This window comes from Engraulis encrasicolus, chromosome 19, assembly GCF_034702125.1.
Source record: "Engraulis encrasicolus isolate BLACKSEA-1 chromosome 19, IST_EnEncr_1.0, whole genome shotgun sequence".
In the NCBI taxonomy this organism is placed as follows: Eukaryota; Metazoa; Chordata; class Actinopteri; order Clupeiformes; family Engraulidae; genus Engraulis; species Engraulis encrasicolus.
The window spans coordinates 7,905,087-7,922,160 of record NC_085875.1 but is presented as its reverse complement, the minus strand read 5'-3'; the positions used below and the strand labels follow the sequence as shown (position 1 = coordinate 7,922,160).

Genomic DNA, 17,074 nt, shown 5'->3' with positions numbered 1-17,074 from the left:
TGTGTACTGAGTAGCAGTCGGCTGCAGGCTGAAGCTGGTTGGACGTCCCCAGGGACATTCCAAACGGCGGACGTCCCCAGGGACGTTCCAAACGGCGGCCATATTGATAAGGTCAAGGCTCTCGTCCAAGTTGATAGGGTTGATAGTGATAGCCATATTGATAGGGTCACCGGCACGAGCTCAGCCAGCCGAAGCAAGTAGCCGAAGCGGACAACAAACCTCGCAGACGAAATCACGGAAAATACAATGACAGTAAGTGAGAAATACACGTCCATGCTAACATGATATTTGTCATCAATGATGTTTTAATATTTTCGAACAGTGTTTTTTTGTGTATTGCACATCGATATCGATATTGTTCGGCTGTCTCCTTGCGTTCGTTTGTTTGCTGGTGGCATGTACTTGAATGTGCTAGCCAGCCAGCTGGTGGCATACTTGAATGTGCTAGCCAGCCAGCCTTACTGACAAACCGCGGTTATCTCAGCTTTAGTATTTCGGCAAATGGAAATAAACACTTTAATTAACAGTTCCATCGTGATCTAGCTGTATTCAAAGCTTTTTAAACCAAGAATGAGAGTGCCTTAGATTTGTTTCATTAAACACTAATGTATTACACCAATGTCAACGAAAGATCCGATGGACGTGGTCGTTGGTCGCATATGCACTATGTTGCTAAACGATAACACGTGGCTAACTATTTGGCACATAGTTTGATGGCTATTCTTCGAGGCCGTTTCAAAGTGAAGTGTTTGCCATGTGTTAGTTGGCTATTCTTGCACGGCGGAGTGTCTTTATCGCGTGCTTTTATGCCGACGACGACTGGCCCCTGGCTACTGCTGTGCTGGGAGTGTTATGTTCTAGATGGGGGGAGTTGTAAATAGGGGTGGGTGGGGGATGTATATTTCAGGGCAAATGTTCTGTTCTGTTGTCCCTTTTGTTTTGAAGAGCAGAGAGCACATCTGAGCAGAGATGTCAAAAGTAAAAGTACTTTTGTGGTGTAATTACAACACTTGCACATGGTAGGCCTATTACATAGCTGTTACAGCATTTACTCCATTGTAACTAATGGGATAGATGGACTGTACTAAAAAACACTGAAAACCTGATAAGGACCCACCATAAACTTGATCCAACCAGTGCACAGTTAGCTGATCGCCAGACAAGTACACAGATATACTGTGTTTATTCAGATACGTTACTTGTGTAGGAAGGAAACTTTGTTTCTTTTTTTTACTTTTACTTTTGACACCTCTGACTCTGAGTCACTTAATTCGTGCAGTATGAATGTTGTTTTACCTCTTTCAGGTCAAGTCTGCCTGGAGATACAGAGCCACAAGGCCGCAGGAGAAGATACCAGGTGAAATGAAAGATGTGAATACTTGTTAGTGATTTGATGTATTTGGATAAGGCTTTGTGATTTGGTTGCATGGCGGTCTGAAAGAGTCATGAGGCCTAAAGATAAGACACGGTTTTGCACATGGGTGAAAATGTATGAAAAGTAAAGTTTTAATCTAATGTCTTTTTAGGTAGATGATGATTACGAAGATGCAGAAGTCGGCACATCAGAAAAACAGCTTGACGTGTTGCTGCACTTCCTTTCACCTGTAACCAAACTGTCAATAAGTGGTTGATGCATGGTGTCACTAACTTGATATATTTGATTCTAGACACATCTGGAGGGTGGCCTGCATGATTAACATTTGTACACACATACAATCTCAATGTGGTTTTTTCTATAGCAGGATATGGATGCTCCATTTCAAAGTTGTGTGTTGCCGGTGGAGTGGATTGTGCTCTTGTGTGCAGGTGTGTGTTGGTGTTCCAAGCAGACGAGCAAGGCATGAGCATGAGGGCCATGGGCTAGACGTAAGGAAGCAGATGGGCAAGTCAAAGGCCATGAAGTAGGAACAATGGAGACCGTGGGCGAAGAGGAGGTGGCAAGATTATCGGAGTGACCCTATCAAGGCTCAAGATTATTCAAGCAACCCAACCTGCTTATTTTGAGATTTCATGTGCTAAGATTAATAAATCATCATTATTATACAAACAGTGTTCAACCTCTCCGTCTCAACTTCTTCCTAATGAACAATTCAAGTCTGCCTTATTAGTCAATGTCTTAACATGTGCTGGTCATATAAAGAAATGAATGCCTATACATATAGGCAAGACTGGGCAACAGAAAACTTGCACAGAGCAGGAACCAGCTAACAGGATTACCAACAGGATTGTAAAACAGTTAATAATTGTATGCTGCCGTTGGTGTAATAGTCATGATTTCATGAACCCAGTCATTCAAGTGTTATTGTGTAATAACTTAATACACAAGGACGATGAGACTCGGGTATAAATGTCACAGTTGATGTTTGCATTGTAACTATCAACTGATTGACCCACCCCAGACTTAAAACGCGGCCAACGTTCTAGTAGGCCTACACTCGGCGTAGGGTAGCCTACTAGTGCAACATCAATCACAAAGCACAAAACATTTCGAGTATCCTAATGTTTTATTGCATAAACATGTTATTATTCAGCTTTTAATGCCTTGTGCAGCGTGGAACCTCGAAGTAGATTAAACAATTCGAATGTGAAATCATGCCGCGAAGTTCAAATAAAAACAAAGATGGGCACATTACCACACTATTTGAATATGAACATGAAAAAGAACGAAAGTCTTGCACGCTTTTCGTTGACCTGCTACTAAAGTTTAGAAACATTAAATAAATAACCGGTATTTATTGTATTCCGGTAGCTTGAGGAATTCCTCAAACATTATATGAATTCAAATTTAAATGAATTTTACATTAAATTTTACGGTTTAAATATTTACGGTTACGTACGTAGCGCGAATTATACGGTAATATGGACGAGGCAAGTTACTTGGACGTGTGACGTAATCAGCTTGTTCGATGAACGTCCCTAGGGGCGTCCAACTCACAGATGAACGTCCCTAGGGACGTCCAACTGGCTTCGTGCCGCAGCGAACTGTACTTGTGTTGTTGCGGGACTTCCGCCTTGAATCACACCCCGCCTACTAGGGTGGGACTATAGGAAATTGGCCATTTGATTGGTTACTGAAATGGATATTGCTTTCCATTTCTTGGTTGTACTGCGAATAATTATAATAGAAGAAACAGATGATTCATTTTTGCAGTAGGCCTACTGTGCTACCTATTACTATTGGCACCCTTGAAATTCAAGCACATGATGGAACATATTTCCATAATATTTTCCATATTTCCACCATAATTTTCCTATAGATAGCTTGGGTGATACAAAATATATAAAAATGATTAACAACATTAAAAACTAAACTATGAGAGGGGAAAAAAGTGAAAAAGGTCATGCTCCCAGAGTCTATTGGCACCCTTGGAAACCTAATTTGATTCAAATGGGAATCACCTTTCATAAATTGATTTTGTCCATAAGCCCTACATGAATTAGCCAGTGAATGATGATATTTGTGTTTTAAAAAGCCAGCTTTTAGATATTTTTCCTCTTTCACAAAGTTGAAGACAGATGAGCTGCCTGGGGACACCAGAAATATTTGCAAAAACAAGACCTCCAAATAATAAAAGGTCATCTCTATAAAGAAACCCAGGTCAAAATCTTGAGGGGAATGCGGAATCTGTCATCAGGAGAAAGAGTCTTGTACCTGTTCAAGATGATGAACATATAGCAAAGGAAGAGTTGGGGGAAATACAGAGAAGTTCAAGAAGCTCGTTGATGAATACCAAAACCTTTGGAGGCAGCCATTGCTGTCTAAGGGCGTGCAACCAAATAGCACATGCCCCTTTTCTTGTTTTTCTTTGTGAAATTAGAAAATCCATTTGGAGAAAATATATTTTTCTATTCTAAATAAGTATATTTGGACCTTCAATTAAAAGATCCTGGTGGTAAAAGTATAGTTGCATTTATTTCTGGATATACTGCACATTTTATAGCCTAAATAAAATTAAGGGGTGCCAATACTAACAGGCAGTGCTGTATGTATCATGAGATGGGGTTACAATCATTAGAGTTGTGTGTGTGTCCTCTGACTGCCATGCCAATAAGCTGGCTCTTAGGGCTCTTAGGTGTAGCAGCCGCCAGGATAGGTAACCCTGCTGCAAGGGAACCCAGGGATGGGTGAAGCATTGATGATGGTGCACACTGGATGGGAGAAACATGATGGTTGCAGTTGTGTGAGGAACACCATGAGTGTGTGAAGCACAAGGGCGCACATCCTGAAGGGGAAGGCAGTCTGATCGTGTGACCATAACTATTGTGGGTATGCTCTGACTGTCACGAGCCTGGCGCTTTGGTATAGCCGTCGGAGGTTGGTACTGCAGAAGGTCTGGGTTTGAGTTCAGGCAGGGCAACTCGACTCCCCTCCACTACAATATATAATTATCATAGTGTTATATTCTCATCATGCCTTTGATTGACTGTTAAAATTACCACCCATACACAGTAGTGTTATAAGCTCAATACAGCAGTTATAACTAAGTTCCTCAGCAGAAAAGTCTGAGTTTTTTTTGTTTGTTTAAAAAAAATATATATGACAGCTTTTCTTAGGACTACATTCTGTGAAGGGCAATTCTGTTTTTTTTTCCATTTGCATCTGCTAGAGTAAAGATCCATTGTCACACTGCCAACTCAGTGAAGGAAGCAGACCTGGTGTGTGTGTGTTTGCACACACACACACACACACACACACACACACACACACACACACACACACACACACACACACACACACACACAATTTGTGTGTGTGTGTGTGTGTGTGTGTGTGTGTGTGTGTGTGTGTGTGTGTGTGTGTGTGTGTGTGTGTGTGTGTGTGTCTGCCCTATAACAGCAAGTGTGAGGTTTTTTTTTAATGCGCGGCTGTCTAATTAAAAACATTCCATTTTCTGTTCTTTTGATTTCCTTTCAAAGATTAGGCAACGTCTGTGTTTGTTCCTGCAAAAATCCCCTTTACAAGGTTACTTACATTAATGGTATTAACTCGGGCATTGAGCTCTCTGGACATCACTGTTTGCCAGTGGTCACAACATTAACAAATCTGATTGATTTGATTCCAACTATTCTGTCTGATTAGTGTGAAAAAATGAGCCTATAGGCCAGCGTATAGTAAGCCTACACACTACATGCCAAGTTTTTTTAGGCAGTTTCAATCAGCTTTTTCTGTTGGTTTGAGGTTTTTCACAATCTTATGTGGTACAAGATTTTCCCAAGTCCCGTTCACGGTTTTCCATGTCCAGAAAACAGTTTCCCCCAAGTCAAAGTCAATTTGAAGGAGCCTACGCTATGCCTTTTTCAGTTCTTTCCAGTCAGTCTCAGTTTCTCCTCATTAGAGGATGTCATGAAAGAGTTAAACCTCCCACTAGATGGCAGACTGACATGGCTAAGCTGCATGGATCAATGAGCTACTGAGCCGCTATTGGTCCAGACCAAATGAACTGAGAGAGAGAGAGGGAGAGAGAGAGAGAGAGAGAGAGAGAGAGAGAGAGAGAGAGAGAGAAAGAGAAAGAGAAAGAGAGCGAGAGCGAGAAAGAGAGATTGAGAGAGAGGCACATGTTGACACCAAGGAATTTGCACAAACACAGGGTCATTGTTTAGATCAAATACAGCAGAAACTTGGTTGCCACAAAAAGACAATACAGTGCATGGTTGGAAAAATAATTTACAGCACATTCTAAAGAAGGACACATAATTGAATATAAATATCCCTTTCCAGTGAAAAAAGACACAAATAAAATTGTGTTTTCTGTTTTTACATTGTGTGCACCCCTTCTCCGTTGATTAGTACACATCATTGTAGATACATTGTTCTTTGGCAGAATACAAATAGAAAAATGAACTTGAATCTACAGCTTTACTCTATGTTTTCCTCATTTTTCTATCTCTCAATCCCTCTTCTCTCTCTCTGACACACCATCCATCGATTATGTCCTCATTTCCTCTCACCCTGTCTCTGTATCTGCCTCTCTCTCCCTCTCCCATTCCATCCTCTGTCCGATACAATCCTAATTTGGAGAGTAGAAACATCACCATGAGTGTTAAATTCAGTTCTCTGAGTGTGGCATCAACATGGCGTATTTTACTGTGCACTAGCCCAGGCTGATGTCTCCAGCAAACATTGTGATGAGGAGGATGATGCTGAATCCGGAGAGCAGTCCAGCGTTTTGGATGAGGAAGAAGATGGCCTTCTCCGTGGCCGACCTTTGAGCGGCGTTCGTGATGTTGTTCATCTCAGGAAACTGCACAACACAAATACAAATGCAGAACAGAATAATTATGCTGGCTGTCTGCCATGCTCTGTACAGCCATCGTTAGATTACTATACATTTTGCAAAAACTATGCACACACATACAACAACACTAGCCTGATTATCATCGACTTTCAAATCTCTTCGAGACTTGGTCTGACCAAGAGCATAACAATTAACATTTCCTAACATCATTTCTCAAACGGCCTCCCTTGGTTTGCTAATGATTGTTTGCTTCCCAACAAAGTGGGAGGGGTTCCCGATTTTGCGGGAACTCAGAAAGTAGGTTACATTGCTCTTGACCTGACTGGTAGTAACGCTGAAGCTGTTGCGTCACTAGGAGGGCACGGCCTGGCTACGTCAACACCACTCATGAAAACACAGAAAACCATTTCCCGAAGACACATAGACGTTCTCAATGGATCACATGACCTACCATGTCAGCCAAGCCGAAAGAAGTGCATGTACCATGCGATGGCAAAGATGACACTGGCAGCAAAGTTGCTGCCCAGCATTTTGTAAAACTAAAAACTAAGACTAGCTAGTCTAAATCCCCAAGCCCACCTGATTGGCCAGGTTGGGATGCCTCCTATGAAATCATGTTCCAATCATCAGCCTGAAGGGATTGATGGACGATTTCCAAGAAAACATGTAGTTACTTAAGGACGTTTAGTTCAAACCTAAGGACGTTTAGTTCAAAATTAAGGACGTTTTGAAGGTCTTTTTGGTAGATGGAACATCCTCGACGAAACGGCCCATGCCATATACGAATGGTTTCAAGTTTTGAGGTAACGTCCCCTCTGAGAAATTCATTAGACAAAACGACCTGTCCCCCATCATGTCCAACACATCAGGCCCAGATGCAAAATGTAGGGAAGTGACATTTGAGCAGAAGTTTTCATAGGGATAGGACCAGCAGGCTAAATTGACCATTTTTCATCATTTTTACCTTCACATTAGCCTAATGTGAAGGTAAAAATGGCGAAAAATGGTCAAAGATTTTTTTTTAAATCATCAACAGATAAGATGCTGCATGACTCACCATGTCAGCCAAGGCGATGTAGAGGAACATGCCCCCTGCGATGGCGAAGATGGGGTTGGGCGCAAAGTTGCTGCCCAGGACGATGCCCAGGACCAGCCCTAGGTAGCAGCACATGGCAGACATCAGGTTGAAGAACACCGCCTGGGGTACAGACATGCCCGAGTTCAACAGGATCACAAAGTCACCTGGGGGATGGAGAGAGAGAGGGAGAGGGAGAGGGAGAGAAAGAGAGATCAAATGAGAAATGAAAAGACGATCAGCAGGGAGAGAAATGCCACATCGCACATGTGAACCATAATAAAACAACGTGTGCATCTGTCGGTGACCAGATTTAAGCAAACCTAAAGAACAGAAAGTGTGTGTGTGTGTGTGTGTGTGTGTGTGTGTGTGTGTGTGTGTGTGTGTGTGTGTGTGTGTGTGTGTGTGTGTGTGTGTGTGTGTGTGTGTGTGTGTGTGTAATGGTATAGGGCAGGGCTATTCAAATGGAGGCCCTGGGGCCAGATTTGGATGGCAAGGTTCCTCATAAGGTCCTAACAAAATGAAAACAAATACCTGTGGCCGTGCACAATTTGCGATCACTAACACTTCAAGTTGGGGATATCTCTACTATGCATTCACGAGAGTGAAATCTTATCTAAAACAGTGTCATAAATAGACCATCCTAAGGCTACTAAGAATAGAGAAGCGAATATCTGCTCTGTCTGGAAAGCTATCCGATTGTTTTGCATCCTAACCTCAGACACCGTGCTGCTCACAGATTCTATGTTCGGCTCCTTCACTGGAGGGAATTTGAAAAACTGGCCCTTGGTGACTTTTAATTGAACACCCCTGATATAGGGGGTCAAGGGCTTCCAAAGGGCCCAGAGCCATCTATGGTATGGTTGGTATGAAGGCACAAAATTATATTTCCTCTCAGAAAATGTCCACAATGTACAGGGCCACTCCCTGTGTGTGTTAATGTGTGTGGCAAAAATGTGGGCACACATTGGGAACAGATGTCCCCCACTAAGAAGAAAAATGTGTGTTGTGTTTAGCATTTTTCAGTTATATAAGAGTCAATAAGGACAGGAATGAAAGGGTGTGTGTGTGTGTGTGTGTGTGTGTGTGTGTGTGTGTGTGTGCGTGCGTGTGTGTGAACATTCCCTCCTAACTCACCCAGCTCGTGAGGGAACTCCTCGCAGACGATGGCTATGGAGGTGCTGAACCCGGTGAGGATGGACACGGTGAAGGAGGCGCCAATGGCAAGGCCGTCTATGAAGTTATGCAGCGCGTCGCTCAGTGTGATCATCCAGGCCACCGTCTTGATGTTGGAGATCCGCTCGCCCCGCAGCCAATGACAGAACACCACTCTTTCCTTCAGTAAAACACAGACAGACAGATAATCAGACTTAACACTCACAGATCACAATTAACGTGAGATGAGATGAAACCATGTTCTCGCTGCTCGTGAGAAAGGGGAGAGCGGTACGTATTAGTAGAGTAGTAGTGGACTATCATTTATTAATCTCGAGGGAAATGAAGGTGTCCAGTAGCATACGTACATGCATAAATACAGAATACACAAGACATTATACAAATAATTTCATACATTTAACCAAAGGCAGATCAAAGGTACACAGAGAGAGAGAGAGGGAGAAAGAGAGAGAGCTCTCAGAGCATAGAGCAGCCAAATAGTCAAAAAGTGTCAAAAAGGTGTCCAGGAGTGTCAAGTCACTGTGAATGGCCCAGACGGAACAAAAGAGCGAACTGTATTCCTGTCGCTCAGTACAGTAATTAGAATTGAGGAGGAGGGGGGTGGGTAGTGACATTTATACAGTATGTGTCACGTATTTCGTGTGGACATGGGGTGGTACTGTATGCATATGCAATACATGTTCTTGAAATGCACTGTTGCTTGTGTAAAAATAATAACCCTTTTTTGGACAATAAATCCCATCTTTTTGAATTTCTCAATAGTGGATATGGAGTTAAAAATGTCTGTGATGTGGGCACACCGCTAGCAGTCTCCATCACCAGGCCTGAACTGAAGAAACATTTTGGATCGAAGGTGAAATATCTTCACATCCCAAAAAGAAAAAAAAAGGTCAAAAAGGTGTCGCTTAGCAACTGATGGGTTGCTGGTTCAAATCCCAGTCGTCCTGATTCCTGACTATGGGAAAGTGCTCTGGAGCAGCCAGCGACACAATGGAATCCATCCTGCTCTCAGTGTTCTGAATGGTGCCTTGCATGGCTGTGGGAGCGTTGGCAACCAGTGGGAGAATGTGAGCCATTCAATGTAAAGCACATTGGGTAATCTGTGGCGAGCATAGGAATGCTCCATATAAATGGACTCCATTAAGCGTTCATGTTGCTACATCAGACAATGACTATCCAGAGACAGCGACTCTGCACTCGATTTGTTAAACAAACCCAGCAGACCAAGTGTCCTGTGTTCCGTTTGCCAACTTTGTTGGCCTTCGGTGTTCCTCCGAGACAGTTGGATGTGTATTTGAGAAATAAGGTGCCCACAGGGCCGGATTAATGCACTAACCTGATATGGCTGCAGCCTAGGGGCCCTTGATTGGCCAAAAGTTGTTTTTTTTTTAAATGGCAAAATTGTGACAATGTGATACTAGAAAATGAATTTGTTGTGTTGGGTACAGTTGGTAGACATGTTATCCTTAATTCCTACATTGTAATTGTGATAGTGTCTATGACAATATGTCGTGAAAATTGCCTTCTGCGGGGGCCCACAGCAACCTGTAGGGGGCCAACTGGTTATCTTGATCTGGTACTGGGTGTCCACTTCAGACAAAATGACTCGGTAACCAGCACCGATGGAAGATAGAATGCTATTTTGTTAGCTTGTCTCAGCATGGGGTTGTCTTTTGTAGCCTGGGATGTCTGGCAGGTCACTCACTGATTCAGGGGTCTTTGGCTGAAACCTGTTTTTCCTCTTTGCTGTGTAGCTTCTTTCAGCCATTCTGAGTGGCCTTTCACATCTCTGGTCCACTGGATAATCATGGCTCTGTCCTATCATCTGAAGACATCCCCCTTGACCCAACAGAATTTTTTTTCTTTAATCTATGACTCATTGTGATTACAGGTAGACTGATAACAGGTGATGTTAGCACTTACACAAATTGAGAGAAAAGAGGAGTGCACATCAAAAACCCAATAAGCATCTGTGCGACACAAAAGTGCAGTAATTATTTATAAGAAGTGGTCCCAAACGGTCCACACTATTTTACTTAAAAAAAGAACCAAGAACCAAGCTCATGGTTTAACTTTCTCAGCTAATTCTTAAACATGGTGCACATTCATGGGACATATACACAGTATTTGCACTCTAGGTCTAGCACTACATTCGAAAGCAAAGAAAAGATCTCAGTTGTATGTCCACAAAAAGATTTCTGCCAGATTAGGCCAGGATTTAAAACAAATCGGATTTGAGTAGTTACTTCATTCCTGTAAAGTGGATATAGACTTTACACCCACAAAATGGTTATAAATATGAACACCAGTACAGAGTTATTTTCTATTTGTCATATTACTTAGAGTACTGAAGATCTGAAGCAATGTATTTGTGTAGTTTGGCAGCAAGGGTGAATCCCTGCACAAACAGTGAGCATTCTTGCCCCCTCTCTTTAGATACACACTATTGATACGGCTGTTCACCAGACTGGGGGAAACAAAGGAGCTCTATACAGAAAAGAGAGGAGAGAGAGGAGAGAGAGAGAGAGAGGGAGAGAGAGAGAGAGAGAGAGAGAGAGAGAGAGAGAGAGAGAGAGAGAGACAGACAGACAGACAGAGAAAGAGAGAGAGAGAGAAAGAGAGAGAAAGAGAGAGTTTTAGGGTTTGTTTAACGTATTACAAAATCAGTGGTCTCAGACACAGAAGTCACGGTATCCACAATTCCTGCGCAGTGAAGCAGGACACCCAGACACCTAATCTCGATTGACGCATTACCTGGCTGAATGAAGGTTAAATGAACCACATACTCCTTGATAACCGCTCAGTGGCCTAAGGTGCCATACCATAAATGCGGGAAATGGAACGCGGTTTTCAAGTCCGGGCCAAGGTCATTTCCCCAATTCATCCTCATTTCTCTATCAAGATCAAGAAGATCGTGATTATTCATATTCTCCCCAAGGGAATTTTGTCTGGGACATAAACATACAGTAGCTGCCACATAAAACACAACATGTGATGCCACAAAAAATACCAGACATTAAGTGCCATCATAGAGATGCATAAAGTGCGTACTTAAAGTGCACACCTAATGTGACCTCATACATACCTGTATAGCATTAAAAGGCTGGTAGTTTGTTAAAGACGTGTGTTCAATAAGTTCACAGATATTGGAATAAAAGAGAACTTATACCTGTTAATATCTTTTTTTTTGCTTTTAACTGGGATACTACATATGACCTGCCATCCCATTACATTCCTGTCAATCTCTCAAATTGGCCTGAACGGCCTAAAAATACCTTAGCCAAACATCAGTGCATGAGTCACTCGAGCAGTGCTGGTTGCGATGTACCATGAGAATAGGTGTGTGCATGATTTTAAACTTTACTACCATAAAAGCAGATATAGGTTGGAATATGTATAGAAGCACTGTTAACCATTAACAACATTGAATAGTGTCACTGATAATAAATGATCAATACTAAGTTCAACTTCAAAGAACATTTCTTCTCTTTCCAGGAGGAGTGTGTGTGTGCTTTCATGTTTTTGCAAGACTTATATGTGCGAGACTGTGAGTGAGTGTGTGTGTGTGTGTGTGGGGGGGTGGGGAGAGAGAGAGAGGAGAGAGCGAGAGAGAGAGAGGAGAGAGAGAGAGAGAGAGAGAGTGAGAGAGAGAGAGAGATTGACTTGGAGCTGTCCAATATGTCTATAAATACTCAAGACATCATTCAGATTGTGTGTGTGTGTGTGTGTGTGCATCATTAAGTGTGCATGTGTGCATCTTTTAGTGTGTGTGTGTGAGCATCATTAAGTGTGTGCGTTTGTGTGTGCGTTTGTGTGTGTGGGCATCATTAAGTGTGCATGTATGCATCTTTTAGTGTGTGTGTGAGCATCATTAAGTGTGTGCATTTGTGTGTGCGTTTGTGTGTGTGTGCATCACTTGGTGTCTGTGTGTGTGTGTGTGTGTCACCTGTTGTGTGTCGGGGGCTGCTGCGTGGCCGTTGGTCATGTCGTTGTTGATGAGGTTGGCCACGCTGGTGCTGACGCCGCTGCTGACCGTGTTGGAGTTGGAGTGGAGATTATTCAGGCTGACGCTGCTGCTGAAGCTGGTGATGGTCACCATGTCTGTCTTCTCTTCCCCACCTCCATCTCCATCTCCATCTCCACCGCCACCCCCATCGTGCTGCTGATGCTGCTGGGATGGTGGAGGAAGGCCGTGACTGTGCCCATGCTGCAAGACCACACAGATACACACGAGCACACATACATGCATAAAGACAGACAGACAGACAGACAGACACATGCGCACGCATGCACACACACACATATTGATTTCTTTATTCCAGTTACTTAAGTTGTGATAGGCCACCGCTCATCTGTTTAGAAGGTGCAGGATTCAGTAAAAATTTCTGTATAAAAAGAAGACAATCCAAACACTTCAGGTCTATTTATTGTGCAAAGAAGCTTTACTTGACTTGCAAGCTTTTGGTCCTTAGACCTTCATCAGGCCTTCATTAGAGTCCACTAATCACATTTCCATGATTGACAGCGTTAAAATCGTTCTATTTCCCAGAGGTTATAATAATACTTCGACACAGTTCATCTCCTGTCTCACATCTCATTATCTGAGTCATGACTCATGCCTGGCTCATGTACTGTGTCAGCAAACAGAGGATAATCTTGCCATACACAAAAACATTTTTTAAAAAATAGTAACCTACTAAAATACTAAAAACAAGCTGATAAGAGCAGATAGGCCGATGGCAGATGGTAATAAATGAATATATATATACTGTATACTGAGGGAGAGAGAAACATCCACACACAGAGACCAAGAGATATAAAAAGAAACCAACCAAGGGGTGGTGGAGGTGGGCCAAGAAAGAAAGAAAGAAAGAAAGAAAGAGCAAAATATTTCACTCACCTCGTGGTCTAGTTTTAGTGCCATTTTCAGGACCCGCTCTGTGAAGAAGAGGATGTAGAATCCTCCAAATATCCCGATGGCTTTGAGGATGTAGTTATCAGCTTTGGGGTCAAAGCCAAGGGCCTTTTCGAACATCAGGAAAATAAAATATAAGTAAAATGACTGTGTATTCCTGCGTTCATGATCATCTTTTACATTATTTTTTGTCAATATTGTGCAAGAGTTTTCTTCATATGTAGACAATAGTTGCTACGGTGCATGAAAAAGATCTGGTGTCATGTCCAAGGTAAAGCAACAAAGAAATTATTTGTTAAAATTTTTGTTCACATAAATGTGAATATGCCATATCCATTCAAACAGTATTTTATAACAATGTTGGTATCGTACTACACTATAATATTAAACACACAATGACATAGTATGTCCAGACCTCAGGTATGAGCTGCAGCACTGCGTTGGAGAAGAGCGTGCCGATGGCCAGGCCGATGAAGTAAGTGAGCACTTTGGGGAAGTAGGGCTTGTCTGTGAAGGGCACCAGGAACAGGCCTAGCAGAGCTGCCAAGTTGATCAGTGTCACGGACAGAAACCCATAGCCCCACACTGTCCAGGAAAATCACACAAAAGAAGAAACACATACACATGCACACACACACACACACAATGGTAGGATTCTGTGTAACGTGCACATAAATCTGCAAGGACAAAATGCACACAAGCTCTGACTGAGTCTCCATTCTCTTGTGCTACTCTCAACAGACCCAGGCTGAGTAGGTTTAAAAAACAAAATAACAAATGGTGACCTTCAGCTGCAAAATGGAAAGAATGAAATGAAAAGACGTCTGACTTCATACTTCAAACATCCAGCAAGGTAGGTGAAAGGTCAGGTCAACATGACTGGCTAGCGTTTGATAAGGTGTTCATTAGATGCTGTTGAATGACTCAAAGTAGACAACCATAAAGTCTTGATTACTGTGTAGATCAGTGTTTCTCAACCTTTTTTTAGGTAAGGCACCCTTTCAATTCATGAAAAATTTCAAGGCACCCCAAACCAACAAGCCGTAACATGGCACCGCATCCGATACCACAAAAGCTTACAAAAGTAACACATTTGGAGACGTCACACGACCTACGTTCGAAGTTACAGCTGACTGGGGCGACCTATATTTACTTTATTGTGCGTAAATGGCAGATGAAAGATTCCACTGACTAGCATTAACTTATCAATTTAGACAAATACGTATTATATTACATACGTTTCCGCGGCACCCTTGAGGGGGGAGCGCGGCACCCCAGGGTGCCCCGGCACCCCTGTTGAGAAACACTGGTGTAGATGTTACTGCTGCCCCATGATAGCGACTCCCATTTTTAGACCCATGTGTTCTCGAGCTGAAGCAACACTACCTGGGGGAGTTTAAATATTGCACCAAATTCCACAGATAACCAGAGTCAGCCACAAGCACAGTCGAAATACTGAATCAACTTTAGAGTCACATAGTAGAGATGGGATACTGAAAGGGCCAGAAGCAGACTGGAGGACCATTATAGGGGGCTGGGCTTTCTCTTTGTACGTTGCTGCTCTCCGTCTGTGGAATGCCCTCCCTGGTACATTCAGGGCACCACAATTCAAAGTGAGCTAGGCACTTAAAGCACTGAACTTTTCATTACTTTTTAGGGTTTTTTTTTGTTCCCTGTGTCGCCCTCTCTAAATCCCAGTTTAAGTGTGTTTCTGGTCTACTGAAATGAATAGACTTTTCCTTAAAGCACATAACTATGAAGGTCCAGAAGTGTATAAAGTAAAGTAGGCCGACTATTACAATTATTACAATGTAACATCATGCAAATAGTCGTGTAATTACATCTGTGACCATTACTTCTATTTTCTACATCTCTGTCAGGTCTGTGACGTTATAGTTGTTCTGGCCTCACCCTCAGAGCTCAGAGGCTTGTTGTCTCCGGGGCCGACATAAGGGCATGCCGGGAGCAGTACCTGGGTCAGGAAGGCCGGACACATGACCTCCAGCTGAGACAAGGTCAGCTCTGACACGTTCCCCAGACCATGCCACTCAAGCAGCTCTTCTGGAGACATGCACTAGCAGTACACATACAGCAGGTACACAGGTAGACGCCCGAACACACACACACACACACACACACACACACACACAAGATAGTGTATCAGTTGGAGACTCATGATGAATGATGTCATAAATATGGCACAGCTAGGTCAGGATAACCCAGTTTTAGATTATATTTGTCGGTTATACAGTGTTGAATTATATAGGCCTACGGATGAGGTTACAAACCATGTAATCTAAATTGATTTGATTAATACATTTTGGTTGAATTAAAATATTGATTTAACAGCACAGTAATTTGGAATATGATGTAAGGAACAAGTAGGCTACAAATACAGCAATTCCAATACAATATTAGTTTAAAAAATACCTCTGAGTTTTGAAATGGATTATCCTCATTGTCAATAGACGGCGGTCGCCTGGTCGTGATCAAGTTCAAAAAGTTTCTCATATCGTCCGTGGACAAAGATGCATTCTTACCATAAAAGCGCAGCAAATCTTTAAGAAAATGACTTTGGGGCGTTGCGTCCGCATAATATTGGTTAGCTAGAAAATAGAAAAAAATCACGCCGAGTACAGCAGCCATACTGAGATGCCCAAAAAAGTGCAGTCCAAGTATAACGGAAAGATTTACAGTTGCGTCCCGGGGGAACGGAGGTACGCTAATGCCATGCAACTAGGGCATCCGGGATCCCCGTGCGCGCGAAGTAAATAAACAGCGAACACTAACCTACAAAATGCATTGCGGAATAGAAAGGGGCAGAAGACTGTTTCAGGGACTATCATCAGTCGTAAATAACTTCTAATGGACGTGGTATCAGCACTGCGGAGATTAAAAGGCGCGCAGGCGGTTCAAAGATCAGCTCGCGCTTTTGGTGAGTGCCCCAGCTCCCTGCTCGCGGTTACTCGATTTCTCGGCCTGAATGGTGTCTTTGTGCGCGCCTCCCTTTACACTTTGCGACAGCCGAGCTTGCAGCATTTCCAGTCTACTTTCACGAGACAAGTGACAAAAGCTCGTTTCCATACCACAACAGAAGTGGTCCTATTTTGTAGCCCGTAAACAGCGTATGATTTTCATAGTCATAAAAACACAATCAAGAAGTTGTCAGTTTTGGCATGTATTGCCGCCCAGTGGCTACTCTGTACTGAGGACCTCCCTGAACACCTGTTGACCATCAAGCCTGCCATTGTAATGCATGTACTACATACATTTAGTAGTCTTAATGCTGTATCAACATACACTTCTCCAGAAATAAAGGGAACACCAAAACAACGCAATGCAATTCCAAGTCAGTCATACTGTACATACTTCTGTGATACCTACAGTTAGGAAGAGTCATGCAGACGGTGCCCTCAGTCCATTTCGTCTTGTCCATTCGTTCTGGCTGATTATTTCGCCATGTGAATTTGGATAGTTTCACCCAACGGTAGGTAGCCTACCACGAGGCTGTTTGTCTATCATAAGCCACTGAATTTTCTCAGGTAGTGCTACTCATCCAAGACAACACATCAATGTGTGCTCCGGCACAAAGGTTTGCTGTGTCCCCCCCAACACAGTCTCCAGAGCATGGAGGAGATGCCAGGAGACCGTGCTGTGGTGTCCTCCATGTTC

At 42.9% G+C, this 17,074-nt stretch overlaps 1 protein-coding gene and 1 long non-coding RNA gene across 2 annotated transcripts; one reads left to right on the top strand and one right to left on the bottom strand.

Moving 5' to 3' along the window:
- Nucleotides 1-5: 5 nt before the first annotated feature.
- Nucleotides 6-2,052, top strand: LOC134434915 (uncharacterized). Its single transcript, XR_010031959.1, has 2 exons — nucleotides 6-252; nucleotides 1,306-2,052. It is a non-coding gene; the product is annotated as an uncharacterized LOC134434915 (long non-coding RNA).
- A 3,534-nt stretch (nucleotides 2,053-5,586) lies between these two features.
- slc39a8 (solute carrier family 39 member 8) lies at nucleotides 5,587-16,241 on the bottom strand. Its single transcript, XM_063183578.1, has 8 exons — nucleotides 15,833-16,241; nucleotides 15,314-15,476; nucleotides 13,818-13,987; nucleotides 13,388-13,510; nucleotides 12,434-12,694; nucleotides 8,449-8,647; nucleotides 7,294-7,478; nucleotides 5,587-6,242 (listed from the first exon to the last, which is right to left on the bottom strand). Exons 1-8 carry the CDS (start codon nucleotides 16,046-16,048, stop codon nucleotides 6,093-6,095), a joined length of 1,467 nt encoding a protein of 488 aa, XP_063039648.1. The 5' UTR covers nucleotides 16,049-16,241; the 3' UTR covers nucleotides 5,587-6,092.
- Between the last annotated feature and the right edge of the window lie 833 nt (nucleotides 16,242-17,074).